At 40.9% G+C, this 18,487-nt stretch overlaps 2 protein-coding genes across 5 annotated transcripts; both read left to right on the top strand.

The window, feature by feature from the left end:
* The first annotated feature begins 838 nt into the window (after positions 1-838).
* On the top strand, positions 839-11,814 carry LOC135492855 (tudor domain-containing protein 5-like). Of its 4 annotated transcripts, none has more exons than XM_064779536.1 (22): positions 839-926; positions 1,181-1,895; positions 2,180-2,454; positions 2,830-2,886; positions 3,231-3,417; positions 3,740-3,843; positions 4,158-4,266; positions 4,430-4,497; positions 4,798-5,039; positions 5,356-5,506; positions 5,670-5,731; positions 5,939-6,008; positions 6,306-6,389; positions 6,518-6,663; positions 6,884-6,997; positions 7,200-7,314; positions 8,146-8,225; positions 8,742-8,810; positions 9,009-9,215; positions 9,569-9,741; positions 10,073-10,164; positions 10,442-11,814. In XM_064779536.1, the coding sequence occupies exons 2-22, from the start codon at positions 1,247-1,249 to the stop codon at positions 11,012-11,014; spliced, it is 3,627 nt and encodes a 1,208-aa protein (XP_064635606.1). In that variant the 5' UTR covers positions 839-926; positions 1,181-1,246; the 3' UTR covers positions 11,015-11,814. The 4 variants fall into 4 exon arrangements, with proteins under 4 accessions (XP_064635606.1, XP_064635607.1, XP_064635608.1 ...); XM_064779537.1 differs by having other exon boundaries at positions 899-1,030; positions 2,183-2,454; XM_064779538.1 differs by lacking the exon at positions 4,430-4,497 and adding an exon at positions 4,549-4,583 and having other exon boundaries at positions 899-1,030.
* A 545-nt stretch (positions 11,815-12,359) lies between these two features.
* LOC135492403 (protein FAM199X-like) lies at positions 12,360-18,220 on the top strand. The gene is made up of 7 exons (XM_064778870.1): positions 12,360-12,545; positions 13,022-13,144; positions 13,429-13,637; positions 13,937-14,168; positions 14,809-14,960; positions 16,328-16,470; positions 16,759-18,220. The coding sequence occupies exons 1-7, from the start codon at positions 12,514-12,516 to the stop codon at positions 16,945-16,947; spliced, it is 1,080 nt and encodes a 359-aa protein (XP_064634940.1). The 5' UTR covers positions 12,360-12,513; the 3' UTR covers positions 16,948-18,220.
* Positions 18,221-18,487: the final 267 nt, after the last annotated feature.

Here is an 18,487-nt window from a genome sequence, read left to right as displayed (position 1 = left end):
GAATGATATTCCCAGTTTTACTGACCCTTCTGTGTACTCTGCCTGTAGCAGTCCTAGGTAGGCCTCCCACTTGTTGCCCACAACTTTACCACATGTGAAACATCTGATTGGAATGATCATCTTCACTGGGGAATATCTGAAATTGCAAACATAATCTTCTCATTGTTAGCCTACATTAGATTTAGAACACTTTAAACATTCAAATTCAACACATGATATTGATCACCTATACTTTAGTAGTTTGATCATGCTAATGGCATGCACTTCCAATGCCAGTTCTTTTTTAAGGTGATATTGGTTCCAAAACAATCACTTGAGAATAATAGTGTATGGTACTAGGCCTACCACTCGAGCCGAGGCACAACAAGACAACTGAAACAACTCGGCCGGACAAATGGATCGATGTCTTGACCAAAAGGCATGATTTCCACAGAGCCAGAAATCAAGAGTCAGACAAAGGTATGGTCAAGATGGTTGGAACAATGCTCTCTTTAGTTCTACACAGGATAAGGCCTACCATACACTTTTTTGATACACTCTGTTAGGAACATGGCGAAATAGGGTATCAGTCAGAAAATGTTCAAACATACGTCTAAAAAGCCAAACACTAACTATATAGGTCTTTGGGTAAGCAGCAATAAAAGCTTGGTCAATATGATGGCTTATGTATCACGAGAATTGTGCCGATCGACAGAAATGTCGTCTTTTATGGGATGATTTCGCAGTCGCACTGAGTACAACACTGTCGCGACACAATGTTCGAATTTGTAGATGGCGCTGCGATGAGCAGCAAAGTCAATCTTGACACTAGAGGCGCTGTACTGGAGGAACTCTCTAAAAAATGTCCGACATCCCTCAATGTGTACATCGAGGATGTAACAAATCGCCATTCATGCCATTTCAAGCCGTGTGAAAAACTTGAGCTTGTAAACATTTTCAGAATTTTTTTGTCATTTTCACCACTTTCAACATAATATTTTCCCAAAGTCGTCTAACCATCGTGAGCCTATTACATTATTTTATAAACTATGTGAGTTCTTTTGTTGATAAATGTGAGTTTTCACTCAAAAAGTGCACTTTGTTGAACGGCTGTCAAATCAGATTCAGCTTCACAAGTTGAAGTTCACTTCAGCCGGTCAAACATGTCAAATATTCAAGAATTTTCGAATTTTCGTTGCAGATACGGTACCGGTACCTGAATGAGTGGTGCAGATATACAGTAATAGGTACTGGCAAGGAATAAATAATGCCAACACAGGGCAAGGCAGATCTCCTTTCGAGTACCAAGAAGAAAGTACGGGCGCTTCTCCTGTCTGCTAAAAATGGATTGCTTCTGCGGGAATTTATAACAGATTACAAAGATCTGATCGGACAGCCGTTCCCATATCGTGAGATTGGATTCCCGACGGTAGAGTCATGCCTGCAGGAAATGAAAGATGTTGTCTGGATACAGCACCAACGCAATGGCGATGTCAAACTCAGGGGTGTTGCCGACGAAACCACGCAACACATCGCAGAGTTGGTGTCGAAACAAAAGTCAAAAAAATCTGGTGGGCGATCACGGGTGCTGCCATTGAAAACGAAGCAAGCTCTGATGACAAAACAAAGACTGGAAAGACAGATGCAGCTGGCTCAGCCATATGTCCCTCCGTTTATAAGGACAAATATATCACAGCTTTTGAAAGAACATCCTGATGGTATTTCAGGGAGCTCATTCAATGCTATATATTCTCGACGATTTGGGACCCAGATAGACTACAATCGTCTCAGGTTCAACAATGTTAAGGAACTTTTGCAGAGTATTCAAGATATTGTCCACATTGAAACAATATTTTCCGGAGGCATAAGGATATTCAGCGTGGACATGGCTCCGCAAAGTAAACAAGCGCGTCCAGGTAAGTTTGTCACAACATCATTCATTGTTGAGAAGCGTTTAAACAGTATCAACAAAAGTGCTGATGTCGATGTGTTGAGACTTGAGTAGCCCAGAGTTGCAACTTGAATAAGTAATGAATGATTCTTGTAGTTGAGAAGCGTTTGTAGTGTTCAATGAAAAATGAACTCATTGCAAAACCTCTGCGAGTAATGGAAGCTATATTTTACAAGGACATGATGATGTGTCCACTCTAACGTGAGTTCATTGTCACTGTGAATAGCAGTATCCTTTGTTAAATTTCAGCAGTTGAGCAACAAGGCAAATATGTTGTTCCACACTTACGAGGACTGCAGAGTTCTGGTCAGAATAACAGCCTAGCTTCTCAAGATTACAGCAAAACTGCAGAACATTCCAGCAGACTAGTCGAAGATAAGGACCACAGACCTCAGACATCTTCCCTTGCTAAGCGAAGTAGTCCAAGTGAGCGTGAGAAGTCATCTCATGGCCACAGGCACCATAGGGAGAAACCTGTTTATGCTGATGGCATTCCTGCTGATGTGAAGACAAAGTTACAGGCAGTGAGTATGCTAAGGACCAGGAGGACTTTGTAGACTGCACTTGAGTTATGATAAACTTGATACTCCTGTCTCAGAGTTAAACTCCTTGCCAGTCTCCTCAATCCTATTCCGAAGGTGTGATTTGTCAGGACATGTCAGAGAATAGTCAATCCTTAAAAAGGCGGGTTCTGGTAGAACAATAACTTTTTTCTGGCTGGTGGCGCCTCTTAAGTGCTGGAAAAACAGAAGGGAACCCTAGTGGTACCCTTGAGGAACTTGTTTGGTATCTGCAGATCATTGTCTGATCCAAGAAGCTGCCCAAAGGCAAATGATTGGTGGGTGAGATAGTATTAGAGCCTATGATCATGGCGTTGTTAAATTTTTACTTTTTTTCAGGTGTTGAAAAGAAGGAAAGCTGGAATGTTTTCCAGTCGTCTTCAGAGGGAATTCAAGGTAGGTTATTGAGGTGGTTTGTATTGTGACATATCAAACAGGTCAGATATTAAATACAGTGGAAACACTTTAGTTATCATATCTTAAGTTTACCAACACTGATATTAACTGGTCAGCCCTGAGCAGGTTGTTCATGGACACTTCAGTTTTTACCATTATTTGCTCGAGAAGTCAACAAGGGCCCTAATTTTTATCATCAGAAACATGAGAAACTGTTAATTCATCAAGAGTCATGTCAGAACCTTTAAGAGTGGCTTTGACTGTCCTTTTCGTTTCAGACAATGCATGTGTCCCAATTTGGCTGTAGGCCTCATTCCTTCAAGAGTTAACTTTATTTCCTTCAGGACCTTCATAACGAGGAACTGCCGTTCCAAAAGTTTGGTTTCACAAGCATCATCGAGTTTGTGTCAGCGCTGCCTGATATCGTAGCGATCGAGAGACCGAACCCCAAAGGGGACTGGGTGCTGTATGATTCAGAGACCAGCAGCCGAAGCTCACAATCTATAAATACTCAACCTGTTCCAAAGAAGGGTAAGGCTAAGAGTTTATGGATTTACCTCGCTATTTCATTGGAGTGAAAGGAACCTTGCAGGGTGTTGTATGATTGAACGTATCGTTTACTCATGGCCATTTTCAATGAACCCTAAATTTGTCCAAATTGTGTCCATGAAAGTTTGTTACGACAGTCCCTTTTCAGAATCTTGTGCATTTCAAGATTCTTCCTAGGAGATAAGATCATTACTGCATAACAGACATGTGAACTAAATCATGAGTGGGCCACTTAATACAGTGTGATGAGATAAGAACTACTGTGGATGTACAGGTACCTACATATATTTGGCACTTCTTACAGATTCACAACCCAAGGCCAATACAGAACTGGAGAAGCGATTGGTAAAACTCCTCAACACATATCCCAATGGTTTGTTGTCAGCCATGCTCCCAGAGGTGTACAAGGTAACTTTAACTCTCTGGTCTATTTTCCTTCTTTACCCAAACTGTTTGAAATGAAAAGTGTCTGTTCCTTGCATGACCATTTCATTCAGCTATGTCAGTTCCTTTACTAGATACCATGACTGGGGACCAGGAACTGGTGGCGATATAATAGTCCAGAGATGGTGACACACAATAATCTGTATGTGATGTTTGAATCCTTATGTTGGTTTCAAATACTTTTTCAACAACTCTAAATTAAAGCTACTAAGAAGGCTTTTATATTCTGGTGTTGACAACATGTACCAGTACCCACTGACCATTTATTAATATTCCAGCAAGCCTATGGCGAGGCCCTGTCTCCAGAATGGTACAGGTTCAAGTCTATTGATGCTATGATACGCAGCCTTGCAGATCGTGTACTGAAACTATCCTATCAAGGACATGGTAAGGTTGCCCTCTCACTGTCATCATCAGCATGTGACTGTTTCAGGCTGTTTAATTTATTAGCTAAAGAATGAAGTTTTTCCATCAAAAGTTCTCTGAAAAACCTCAAAAATCAGGCAATATTTGACTCCTGCTACATGTATCAGTCTTCTATTCATTCTAGGTGACGTCTATATCTTTCCTCTGAGTTCGAACAAGTCAGCAGGTGTTCCAGACCCAGCGCCCTCACAGGTTGGTATCTAAACTATGACATGAATAATAACACTCTTGTCCCTCCTTCAGGTCGTTGTGTTTTATACCCTTTGAGGTCCGCTGTGGTAAGTAGGAATGGGAATATGCGGCGGTGTTGACTGCACTGGTTGCTTATTACTGTAAAACTCAAGGCATGGGTGGTTGGTTTTTTCGCTTTAGGTGTTAGATATGTGTATAAGCTCTTCGTAACAATCTTTAAGATTTGAACACACTTTAACGTGTCACCTTGTGGTAATGTCTTCAAAAATCCATCATACCTTCATATTCCTCTCTGTGCAGCCAAATCCCCAGCAAGAGGTCCCAAGGCCGCTTCCACCGGTCCAGGCATCATCTAGTCACCATGGTCATATCCCTCCCGATGCCGTGCTCAGTGGTAGCACGTTTATTAAACAAAGGATACCCAAGGATCCTGAGTACCTGGAAGTGTATGTGTCGAACGTGACGCATCCCGGAAAGATCTGGGTTCAGCTGAAGGGAGTGTCTACCACAGATTCGTTAGAGGAACTCATGGATGCTTTAGAGTAAGTCGCAGCAACAACAGGTCACTTCAGCTTTACTGTGAAGGACACTGTGGCAACCATTGCTGGATTCTGAGCCATAACCCTTGGATTTTTCAGTAAATACACTGTCTCATCCTTCAAATCTTTCACTCCAGGCGAATATCTTACAGTAGCTAGGAATTAACAACGTTATTGCTGCATTCACCCTGAAGTCGATTTAAAACGTTTTCCGTTTGCTTCCCGAAACTAAACTTGGCATTAGACAAGAGCAAACCTCTGCCTTATACCTTGACTGTGCTCCCAATACATGCAAATATAAAATTGATTGTGTTTCCAGGGAGGTCTACTGCGGCAACGAGTTTGAGCTTTATAAGATGCCAGAGGATTACATCATGGTGGGCATGCCTTGTGCTGTAGTGTTCCCAGAGGATCAGAATTGGCATCGTTGCACCATCACCTCGGCACCCGAGAACCAGCAAATTGTGGATGTAAGTTGATCAGATAGTGTACAGGCTTGAGTGTGTGGCCACAACTCTTAATTTGTGTCCTTGGGTAAGGCATCTTACTCTGCTTGCGTCTCTGGTCATTGAGCAATATATGAGTTCCTCTTTATTTGGTTGCCATTTTGATTGTTAATTCTCTTACTTTCAGGTGTATTTCGAAGATTATGGAAACACGTGCAGCGTCCACAGGAATGCCGTCCATTTTCTGAAGTAAGGTTCCTTAAAGAGTTGACTGAAACAAATATCAAAAGTTGCTTTTGAATTAAAATTCTTCCTGCTGGTGTATGAGACATAGTCTCGTTGCTTGATGGGTAGTCCAGGATCCAATCGCAATCCAATCTGAGTGTATTTCTAATAAAACATACCAAGCACAGTTTGAAGCAAAACGTACTTACATTCTGTTTCGCTGTTTTAAAGGTCGAAGTTCATGAAGCTTCCGGCGCAAGCTATTGAAGCAAGACTGGCTAATATCACCATGGCTAATGGGGTAAGGATCACATCATGTGTTGGCATATCTCATTATTGTGTGAGGCTGTTGTTCAGGACTTTACAACTTGTGAAGAAGTCGACGTCAAAGTTGTCTGATGCAATGACAATGTTGATATGTCCTCATTTTTAAAGTTATACTAACTTACAGTGGGGTAACCCCTATGATGCTGGGATGTGGACTGGGCTGAATGCTCAGGCATAAGCCTCTAAGTTCGGAAACAAGATTAATCTGAAATTGCATAGTAATTCAAAAAGTAATGGATTTGTCACTGTCATAAGTTTACTGTCATTTCAGAAATTTTGGACGGAGGCATCGAAAAACTTCCTGTTGAAGTTGGTTGCCAACCAGGCATTGATTGCCTATGTCACAGACTTTAAGGTAGGTGGCAGTAGTTTTGGCTAGTGAAGATGGTTCTCAGTCAAATTAAAGTGTATCGCTTTAGGTGATGCACTTTGATTATGCAGTCGTCGATGTCTTTAATACTTAATGGTAATCTTTTCTTCCAGTATGACTATATGTCCATTTGTCTGTGCGACACAAATGGCAAAGAAGACGTTCACATTAATGACCTCCTGATTGAGGAATGCCACGCCAAGTTCCAACCAGACAACATGACGACAGAAGTCTTGAATGATCTGCAAGAAGATCTCACGTATGTTTACAAACGAAATAGTCATGTAACCAACTTGCTGCCTAACCTAGGCGATGCTACTTAGAATGAATTGTTAAATAGTTTGAACAGTTCTGTCTGTCTTGTTATCTCTTTGCATTGAACTCCTGTGTTTGTTTTTTGAAGTCCAACAATATACACGTGGAGAGAAATCTACTCACAGAAGATGTTTGTGTTTATATACTTCTATTCTTATCCCTAGACTTGAGAAAGGATTGGACTACGCAGGAATAGAAGCCCCTACTCCACTCATGGAAGAACTCACCAACAATATGGAGGCAATGGAAATGGAGAGTGGAAGGCGTTACATCAAATTGTGAGTATGAAATACCAGGAAAATACTTAGCCCTTTTCCAAATCACCCGACTCCCTTCCCCACCCCCAAATTCTATCCAAATCGTTGCCAACATCTCTCACTTCACAGCGCTAATCAGAATTTCCATGGATATGTTCTGTGTGTCTCTGCCTTTCAACAATACTTGGCTGCATGATTTTCCTGTTCTCTTCTGTCATTGCAGTGTGCGTTTGAACCTGATGTATGATGTCCATCTAGTCAACTATAACAACACAGCCTACCTCCCTGGGACAGAGATATCAGCTTTCTTCTGGGACACCAACAAGCTTAGGGCTATGGTAAGCAATGGCTGAAGGCTTGGAGGACATCCTTGCTTCTTCATTGAAGGAGTGGACAGCTTTCCAATTGTGTCTTCATTGAAGGAGTGGACAGCTTTCCAATTGTGTCTTCATTGAAGGAGTGGACAGCTTTCCAATTGTGTCTTCATTGAAGGAGTGGACAGCTTTCCAATTGTGTCTTCATTGAAGGAGTGGACAGCTTTCCAATTGTGTCTTCATTGAAGGAGTGGACAGCTTTCCAATTGTGTCTTCATTGAAGGAGTGGACAGCTTCCCAATTGTGTCTTCATTGAAGGAGTGGACAGCTTTCCAATTGTGTCTTCATTGAAGGAGTGGACAGCTTTCCAATTGTGTCTTCATTGAAGGAGTGGACAGCTTTCCAATTGTGTCTTCATTGAAGGAGTGGACAGCTTTCCAATTGTGTCTTCATTGAGGGAGTGGACAGCTTTCCAATTGTGTCTTCATTGAAGGAGTGGACAGCTTTCCAATTGTGTCTTCATTGAAGGAGTGGACAGCTTTCCAATTGTGTCTTCATTGAAGGAGTGGACAGCTTTCCAATTGTGTCTTCATTGAAGGAGTGGACAGCTTTCCAATTGTGTCTTCATTGAAGGAGTGGACAGCTTTCCAATTGTGTCTTCATTGAAGGAGTGGACAGCTTTCCAATTGTGTCATTTCCAGTCAAGTTTTCCTCTTTCTTCTGGCACCCCCCCCCCCCCCCCCCCCCCGTGGTATAAAAGGATATTGCCCTCAATTTGGTTGTACGTAGTTGTCTTCTGTTGTGTGGTATAGTCGGTCTTATACTGCTACTATCAACCCCATCTTTACCTTACAGCTTCGTGCGAAGAAGTTGATTGTTCCAAATCAAGTTGTTTGCCAGGAGGATGATCCTGACCTCTTTGAAGAGTTCAAGCAGTAAGTCCACATTTTGATTCTTCTGAGAACTTCAAGAGGATAGATTATTATACAGCCATTGATGAGGTGAATCATGGTACTAATGGTAGGAGAAGAAAGTGCTCATCCAGATGTTCCCAAGGAATGGTCATGTCAATGGGTGATATGAATAAAGAGTAGTAAATGCTTTTATCTAAAACTCCATGTACATTTACACTTGGCCTTTCTGTACAAAATTGAAGTAAAAGCATTTGCTAGCCTTTATTCATATCACCCATGTTGTGATGATTCTTTCTTCTTTTCTTGGGACGATGTATCGAATTCTGCACCTTGAAAAAGATCTTCATCAGTCTGCAGTCTAGAGCTCTCATATGATATAAGCAGTAGACTGATGCATGGATGTCTCACTATTGTATGAAATCACTCTTCCAGCTGTCACTTGTGTTACATGTATACTTATTTCAAACTCCCGATGAATCATATCTGCTTCCCATGGTAGGAAATTAGTTGATAAGCCTATGATCTGATTGGTTTCAGTTTCCAAGTGAAAGGTTTGATGGAAGGTGAAGAGGTGAAGCCCTATACAACCATCTATGAGTTATCTTCGTAAGTCATATCTACTTTAAAGTATTGAGATTAAGCAGAGTTTGCAAGTGTGATCGATAAAATTGAGAGCTCAGTTGCATTTTTGATGATCCTCAACAGGTCCACTTGTTACATTAAAATTGAATAGTTGAGAATATACTTGGGGGTTATTTGCCGGACTCTTTATATCTACATCATAACCTCCCTTGGTTATTTCAGTGTGCCTGTGATTCTGGATGGCCTCAAACACCCGTCATTAGAATTGAAGAACAGCATCAAGGACTTGATAGAGAAGTTTGATGCCGAGGATTCGTATTGGAGAGGAGATGAGCCTGAAATCAGCTATGACTCGGAGAGTGATGCCATGACATTTGATCTCAGTTTGGAGGATCTCAACCTCATGTTGAAGGCAATGCAGTTTAGGAGGTGTGTACAGAGATGGAGCACTTGATTTTGTGACGTTGGTCTGTCTTGAGATCAGAACTCGCAGAGCAGCTATATGTTATAACGGGATGTACATGTATATTCAAGAACACCTTCACTTTAGAGGTAAAACTCGGGACTCTGTTAGCCATGTGCTAATGCTATGGCAAGACCCTGTCTTAATTAGAATTCTTTCTGGTTTGTCATGGACTCCTTTATATGGCATCACTTTAGAAAGGCCAAGAACACAACAGATACAACATCATTTGGGTCCACAAGAAACACTCACTAGAAAGCACATGCACAGAGATTGCTATCTTACAAAACTTTCCTAACAGTGTTTTCCTCCTCTTTAGACATCGTCTCCTGCAGAACATGGGTACATTGAGTACATTCTCTGAGACGACCGTTGATGAGGTGAATGAGGTCGAGATCCAGATTAATGCTATCCAGGAGAAGATCAAGTCTGTCTCTGGAAAGGAACAGAAGAAACTGAAGATGACTGGTGAGAGTACCAGTAAGGCTACATGTATGTTTTATTCTTGGTGAAGTAGCAACCGACATGGACAAAATCCAAATTGATTTTACCATAATTCATACATTTCCATGCATTATGCATCCACCCGAGATTCTGGGCCAGTTTAGAGAAGCTTCCCCTTGTCAGTTGGCTCTCCTTCATGTCTTTCCCAACAGAATGTCTGCATGTTTCTTTCAGCTAGTTTCCATCTGCTGTTGAGCCTTGTATGATGTGGTGGCTCATGACCACCCAGTGTCTCTTCTTAACCATGATATAGCCTGAATATGCACAGACTCCTTGTATCTCTGTTGGATTTTGTTTGACTTGTGTTGATTTGTTGCAGCCCACATAGTGAGAGCAGACTCTGACGAGTTCATACAAAATTGTTTGGATAACTTCCAAGTTGGAGGAGGAGACGCAAATCATCAAAATCAGGTATGATCTTTTCCTTCTTGTGAAACATGGCATGTTTTTGGTTGAACACTCGTTACATCATAGAACTCCGTCTGATGCATCACATGCACATCACATCGGAAACTCGGTAAAGGTTATCTTAAACACCGTCTCAAATAAGGGGCCATCAGTATGTACGTATGCAAAGATACCTGCATTTTCTGCCCTGCTCTCTCTTATGGTAGAAATGTACAGATACTTGATGTGAAGTTGTACCAAACTTTCTTCACAGATAGAGATACTTTCATCTGTTTTTCAGTACGGTGCCAAATTTGAGGAACCCAGAACACCAAATATAAATCGTGTGGCACCATTTATGGATGCAGCAATGGCTACCACGATGACAACAAGTGCTGCCACAACAGGTGATTCCAGTCACCAGGCCACAATGGCAGGAGCAGCTCTGCCTTCAACTCAAGGAAACTTCAGCTTTGGTAATCTCGGTATGCCGATGACGAGCCAAGTCGGCATGGGATTTCCTGGGTTAGGTTTGCCTCTCTCTACCCAGGCGGGGAACTTGCCAGGGGCTGGTGTGGGGATGCCAGGGCTTTCCATGCTCCCTTTGAACCAGGGTTTACTGACACCTCAACAGCAACAGCAGATATTGGCCATGGCATCAATGTTACAAGCCCAGGGGGCCATGATGCCACAGGCAACCATGCCAGCAATGAGTACAGGTCGTGGGGCTGCACCATTTTTATTCCCACCTATGATGAATTATCCCGGCATGTCAAATCCTATGATGCCTCAAATGCAGCCGCTTGGGCGTGGGCAGCCAAACACAACTCCGGCAAATCCATTTAATCCTGGTACAAAACCAACAGGAAAGTAACTTGTGTTGAACTTTTTGACTTCATCAAGCTGACTTTTAAACGGAAAGAAGAGGTCAGGGGGACTCTTGCTACGTGGTGCTTCAATTGCATTTTGGAGATAAGTTTGTTTGCATTTGTTTTATTATGTGTCAACTCAGGGCAGTTTGTGTATCAGAGATATGTGATAGTAGTTGCTGCGAAAGCATTTATTAAAACAGTACTGGTATGTGCATCGCTTGTTATAAAAACAAAACATTATGTTATCCTGGCAAATATTTCCTCCGCACACTTCTCGCTTTTATGTGCTGGGATATGTGTCTAATTGTTGTTAATTGGCCAGTATTACGAATTGTACAAAGGTGGAGAGAGATCTGGCACTTAACTCTGTGTAGCACTGCATCAAGGCTTTTTCTGTACTTAGTCTTTTATTCGCAATAACTTGAACCTGGTGTGATGTTATATATTGTCAAGTTTTACTGCTAATGATCGGGAGTATTTTCTATTGATGTCCTGTGGGAGACCAGGCATGCATATTCAGCATAGGGGTTGGTTTTGTTTAATAACTGTAATTTTTAACTTGGTGTCCGTGTGTAGGCATGATAGCCAACAGAATCTTGAGTTGTATATAATTCTGCTGCAGAATTTGTTCGTTTAACATTTACGATAGATTTTATCGATGAAGTATGAGCAAGGATTATAAAATGCTCTTAGCTACCAGAACTGAACCTGTGGTCTTCATGGTTCTAGCCTGTGCTTGCGTTGTTCCTTTCTGTCAAATTCATTCACTTCATATCTGTACATCAGTGTTGTTAATAAGAGAACTGATACTTTTTAATAAAATTTCTTTGAAAGAACTCCTGTGTGGATTTAGTAGTATAAGTTTCATCCTTTGGGCTATTGACTTTGAGAAAGTGGTCTTGTAACCAGTACCAGGACCAGTACTAGGTTCAGTTGTAGATTTTTAAGATATCTTCCCTTAATTGAACTCGCTGATGAAACAATGCTGAAAGGGCACAAGATCTGCATGACAGAATGAACTGATGAGATTCGCTGAGAGAAGTGTCTCTCTGTGCTGTCTGGTGGTTGTGACATTGTCTCTGAAACAGATCATGAAGCCCCCTCCCCAGAGGTAGGACTGAATCCGCTCAACATGCTGTTAGCCCGGGCTGTGTGTGGGTGTGCAATGCTTTTGTTACAAAATGGAACTCGTGAATCATTTGGGATCTATTGCAAGAGGTGTGGCAGTTCTGGAACATTGTATCTGCTTAAATTTCCCGCCAATCTAATTAGCAAATCTGGCCAATCGGCGAAGGTTTCGAACTACTCATTTAGTGATGACGTACTTCACATCGTTTTGTTCCACGTTGAAGCGAATCTCCAATTTTGAAGACAGCTTTTGCCCTCTTTTTGCCCCAAATGTCGTTGTAACATTAATAAAACGTTGTCACACTTATTCACAAGATTAAACTGGAGTAACCAGTGAAGTTCTACGAAAGACGCTGCTGTAGTTAAGACAGAAATGATTGCCGATACGGCGGTGTTCTCATCCAGGTAAACTCCCGGCATTTCCACATTGGCACACGCATTCCCGGCCCGGCCCATTTTGCCGTCCTTCGACTGCTCATTTGTCCCCATTGTTTGACGGCGAAACTGCATATTATACCCCACAAAAGGGATGTCATTTAGTTCTCATTTATACATTCCATCGTGGGCTGTGTTGTGTTTTGAGTAATACTTCTTTGGACGACCGAAAATAACATTTTTTTGGTCAATTTTTGGGTTATTTCATAAAGGTGGCAGCACTGTTGGTTTGAAGTCATGCCCACTCAACGTGGTTGGCATGAGGCCAAATTCCCAAACTATTGTATTGAACTATGGGATTCTGATAGCCAGGTGAGAGTATGTACATATGAACATGCCTCGTCTCTCAGTTATCCGTCATCAAAATGTGTTTGGCTCTAAATAAAAACCTTTTTAAACGATTTAATCCTGACATTTTTTTTATACGGTATTGACCTTATTTTCAGTCCGTGGGGCTCGGATATGCTGTTCAACAAGGACTTGTTCATGTTCAACCAAGCCAATGAGAGCAAGGTGGATGCTTACAGTCTCGATATGGACATTGCAACATTAGAGGCTGAACTCGAGAGGTGTGTAGATGGATACTAGGTGATACTAGTTGTTTCCGATTTAGATGTGAATTGGTTTTACTCTACCTCCATTAATCTGTCTCTTTAGACTAAGACTAGTTAAAGGAGGGTGACATGACCTAAAAAAGCTGTGCTCCTGAAGGCTCAAGTAGAAAACACTGGTGGGCCTAGAGTGTTTTGGAGGGCAACAAATTTGGACGTAGGAAGAGCAGAACTAGGCCTACACATTTCAAATTTAATCTGAGCTTATAGCAATTGATACATTCTTGTATTCTTATTTTCAGAGTAAAGAACTACAGTAATAACAGTGTAGAAACGCGACTAATGAATGACACTCTGAACAGTGCATCTTGTAGTGTTGCTGGTTCAGATTATAGTGATGAGGCTTGTCTAGACGTCGACCAACATGTCAGTGATGAGTTGTTCCCAGTCTCCGAGGAACAGGAGTTCCTTAGTTCATCTTTGAGTCACTTGTTGGAAGGGACAATTGCAGGTTGGTGTTAATAGATGGGACAATTCAATCTTCCAATGACAGCATTGAATTCCTTCCTAGTTCTGTGAATGAGGCAGAATGGGCCTTGTTGCCCTTCAGAGCCTTTGTTCCCAAGTGTTCGGACTGTGCAATAAGCTTGTGGAGAACATTAAACTGAATGCAGAAATGATGCCAGTGATTGGCTTACAGTACAGTCTTAAGTCCGAGCCGGCCAATTTGTTTTAAGTCTTGAGCAAAATTCTGTACTTGAACTTACTTGTCATTTGTCTTCAACTTCTATTCTAAGCTTTGAATTCCAGAAAATGGCAACATGCTGTTGAGTTGGACGGAAGATGATGAGGACGACAGCCCTTCACAATCCACCAATACAACAACATCATCAGAGGAGACAATAAATGTTGACGTAGACGCCATCATCATTCCCAGCATGCCATGCTCCCCTTGCTCACCAAGGTCACCATCACCGTCTCCAATGTTGTCGCGGCCGCTCAAACGAAAACAGTGTTGTATTCTGGACGACACAAAGTTGTGGTGAGTGTACGCTGTATTTGGCCTCCGTTATCTGACAAAGTGTTGATTTGTCCTCTGTGCACTTTAAGTAAACGTGTTGGTTCCTCTTTAGCCTCCAAGTTTGGACATTGTGCAAGATAAAATAGACTCTTGAGAATGCGCTGCATCAGTTATTGAGCGGTGCAGGTTATTGAGTTGGACAGTTGATCCATCTTTATTCACATAAGCAAAACAATATTTTGAGAACTGTTGGTTGTTGCACTTTAAGTAAACGTGTTGGCTCCTCTTTAGCCTCCATGTTTGGACATTGTGCAAGATAAAATAGACTCTTGAGAATGCGCTGCATCAGTTATTGAGTAGTGCAGGTTATTGAGTTGGACAGTTGATCCATCTTTATTCACATAGGCAAAACAATATTTTGAGAACTGTTGGTTGTTGCACTTTAAGTAAACGTGTTGGTTCCTCTTTAGCCTCCATGTTTGGACATTGTGCAAGATAAAATAGACTCTTGAGAATGCGCTGTATCAGTTATTGAGCGGTGCAGGTTATTGAGTGAGACAGTTTTTGGAAAGCATACAGAAGAGTGAGAAGCATCCAGTGGCAGTTCCACACCTGTGTGATCTCTTTTAAAACCATTGTTAAGTTTGCTTTCTGTTTGCAGGTGTGAAATGTGTGATGAAGAACAGATAACAACTGTTGAGGAGCTCAGTGAAATGATCAGTGGAGAGTTGGGTCTACGGGAGCAGTTGGATGTTATACGAATCATCTACCCAGAGGCAAATATCAGTCCTGCCGACACAGAGTTTGTTATAGGTACGATTCAGCACTCTATTATACTCTTAGATCACCAGATAGGAAAATCCTGCCCCTCTTCTTTTATGTATCCAACATCTTGACTTCCGCTGAACTGCTTTTTTGCAATGTGATAATATTGCCAAAGCAAAAGAATGTTTTAAAACTGTTGGTTGTTGCACTTTAAGTAAACATGTTGGCTCCTCTTTAGCCTCCATGTTTGGACATTGTGCAAGATAAAATAGACTCTTGAGAATGTGCTGCATCAGTTATTGAGTAGTGCAGGTTATTGAGTGTGACACGTTATCTATCTAAGCGAAAGCCAAACCGCTAGTAGTAGTTTTATGATGTTGTGCAGTGCACTTTAAGTAAATATGTTGGCTCCTCTTTAGCCTCCATGTTTGGACATTGTGCAAGATAAAATAGACTCTTGAGAATGCGCTGCATCAGTTATTGAGTAGTGCAGGTTATTGAGTGTGACACGTTATCTATCTAAGCGAAAGCCAAACTGCTAGTAGTTTTATGATGTTGTGCAGTGCACTTTAAGTAAACGTGTTGGCTCCTCTTTAGCCTCCATGTTTGGACATTGTGCAAGATAAAATAGACTCTTGAGAATGTGCTGCATCAGTTATTGAGTAGTGCAGGTTATTGAGTTGGACAGTTGATCCATTTTTATTCACATAAGCAAAACAATATTTTGAGAACTGTTGGTTGTTGCACTTTAAGTAAACATATTGGCTCCTCTTTAGCCTCCAAGTTTGGACATTGTGCAAGAAAAAAAATAGACTCTTGAGAATGTGCTGCATCAGTTATTGAGTAGTGCAGGTTATTGAGTTGGACAGTTGATCCATTTTTATTCACATAAGCAAAACAATATTTTGAGAACTGTTGGTTGTTGCACTTTAAGTAAACGTGTTGGCTCCTCTTTAGCCTCCATGTTTGGACATCGTGCAAGAAAAAAAATAGACTCTTGAGAATGTGCTGCATCAGTTATTGAGTAGTGCAGGTTATTGAGTTGGACAGTTGATCCATTTTTATTCACATAAGCAAAACAATATTTTGAGAACTGTTGGTTGTTGCACTTTAAGTAAACGTGTTGGCTCCTCTTTAGCCTCCATGTTTGGACATCGTGCAAGATAAAATAGACTCTTGAGAATGTGCTGCATCAGTTATTGAGTAGTGCAGGTTATTGAGTTGGACAGTTCACTTGATTTATCAAAGGAAAAGAATGCTTTCAGAACTGTTGTGTGGTGCACTTATGTGTTTGTTTCTCTTTAGCCTCCATGTTTGGACATAAATTGGTTATTTTTCTGATCTCCATGATGATTTCTATCCTGCTCATAGTGGTATTCACCTGTTTTTTATTTCCACATTTCACTATCTTCCAGACTTAGACTACCTAGATGACGACAAATTACAGCAAGTCCGGGACTATATCCGACAACAAACGAAATCGACAAATCGCCACAGTCTAACGTCATGTGATAGCTGTAATGAAACAAATTCGCCGGTACAGAAGAAACACACGAAGGTCAGTACAACCTTGAGGTATCACAGCTCAACACATCTGTTAGTGGTACGCAGTTAGAAGTGGTTGTGTTACAAATTCAAGTGTACACTGTGAAAATGACCCAAAATTAAAGGTGTTGTGTAGCTAAACTTGAGGTTGACCGGTTATGATTAAAGGAGTGGGAGGCATTCCTGCCAGGCCCGCACAAAATGATATTTACAGAATTTGAAATGTAGCACTGTAAAAGTGTAGTAGTGATATAGCACTGTATAAGTGTAGTTTGTAATTCATTTATTTTCTGCTATTCAGAAACAGTCGCGGGAAAGACGATCACAGCAGAAAGAGTTGCGTCAACGCCAGCGGAAAGAATACCGCCAAATGATGAAGGAACGCAGGAGTGGCTTGTTTAAGAAGGAGGAAGTACTGTCTCTTACGACGCCCGCTACATCTCGCGAAGATCTCGACCCAGATGGAGATGATATAGACATTCTGGATTAAAAATACACCATTCTAGAATTATATTTCATTTCTTAAGAAAAAAAAATGTCCAGCATACAATCATAGGTTGAAATGTTCCTCCAGGTGTTGGTATCTAAATCGGGTTATGACAACAAACAAACAAAATCGCCACAGATATGCCTTCGAAATTGAGATAAAAACGTTCACAGGAAATGTTTTTGTGTCTCTGCGTCTGACTGCTTTCAGCAGTTAGTGCATGTATGTATATCAAAATGCGATGTTGGCCTGAACAAAAGAATGCATGCATTATATTTATACCTGGTTATGATCGCTCTCTTGACACTCTGTAATAGCCCTTGCTCAACTGACCATATCTGGAGGAACTTTTCACCCAGACTCCAAAAATTGATGTCAGTTATTCTGAAATCTTGATTATGCCTTATAAATTATTTTGAATGTTTATTGTATTTCTAATTTCTACACATTATTTCTCTTTGATAAGTTATAATAAGTTATAAGAACTATTATTTCGAGATGATGTCAGGTATTTTAAACACCAAAGGCATGTTCTAATTATTTTCTCCAAATGGCACAATGAATATTCCAAGGAAATTTTAATAGACACCCGTAACTTATCAAATTATTTTTTCGTCGCATTCGTTAAATGAACTGCATGAACTTATGAGATCTGAATAATTGACTTCAAAACATGGACTGGAGTAAAACCTGAAATGTAGCATGTGCCATAAATGCTATCCTGTCTTGTACAATAACGAAAATCTTATACTCTACTGCATTTTATATGTAAGATGAATTTATGGATATTTGGAGGAGAAAGTGTCTGTAATTCATTAAGAATTTCAAAATGATTTGAAAATGTACCATGATGAATTGATAAATTGATGAACAATATTTAATATTCAAGAATTTGTACCAGGATAGCAATGCCTGTCGCATGTTGTTGTTGCAGGTTTGATACTATGAGAGAAAAAGAAAACCACTATATTTGGCTGAAATATGTTTCCTGTGTATGTGTATCGGTTCAGTCTGAATTTCTTATCACAATGATTCTACTGGTTGAGTTCAATTGATCGCTTTGTAGCTGCTCTTTGAAACCCCAGTTAGTTTTCTTTGGAGCCCGTCGATAAGACAGATACTGAGAGCCTCGGCCTTGAAAGCGTTTTAAACACATCAGTAAATCAGTGATATCTGTGTATAATTCGCAATGCTCTTACTTTGATATGAGCAACAAGATTTTTCCCTTTTCTTCAAGATGAAAACAACAACTTACAGTTCACGGGAAATAAATAAAAAAGGCCGAATTATTTAAACCATTGTTTGCATTCTTTCATTTTCAATGTTGTTGGGTCAGTGATGGTATATACCTGTTGCTCTCGAAAAAGAAAAATGGTTGACAGGCAGAGAATGGATTGATCAAGATTACAGTGCACAACACTAGTTGGACCAATGCACAATGCACAACTTACGCTCTTGGACTATACATCCCAAAGTCGCTAATCCCAAAAGACAACTTGCCCCATTTGACCACCCTCCCCGAGGCCAAGTCACTCCAGGGACA

This window comes from Lineus longissimus, chromosome 8 (genome assembly GCF_910592395.1).
Source record: "Lineus longissimus chromosome 8, tnLinLong1.2, whole genome shotgun sequence".
NCBI classification, from domain to species: domain Eukaryota; kingdom Metazoa; phylum Nemertea; class Pilidiophora; order Heteronemertea; family Lineidae; genus Lineus; species Lineus longissimus.
Note: the sequence above shows the minus strand (reverse complement) of the source record. Positions and strands in the feature narration are given on the sequence as shown.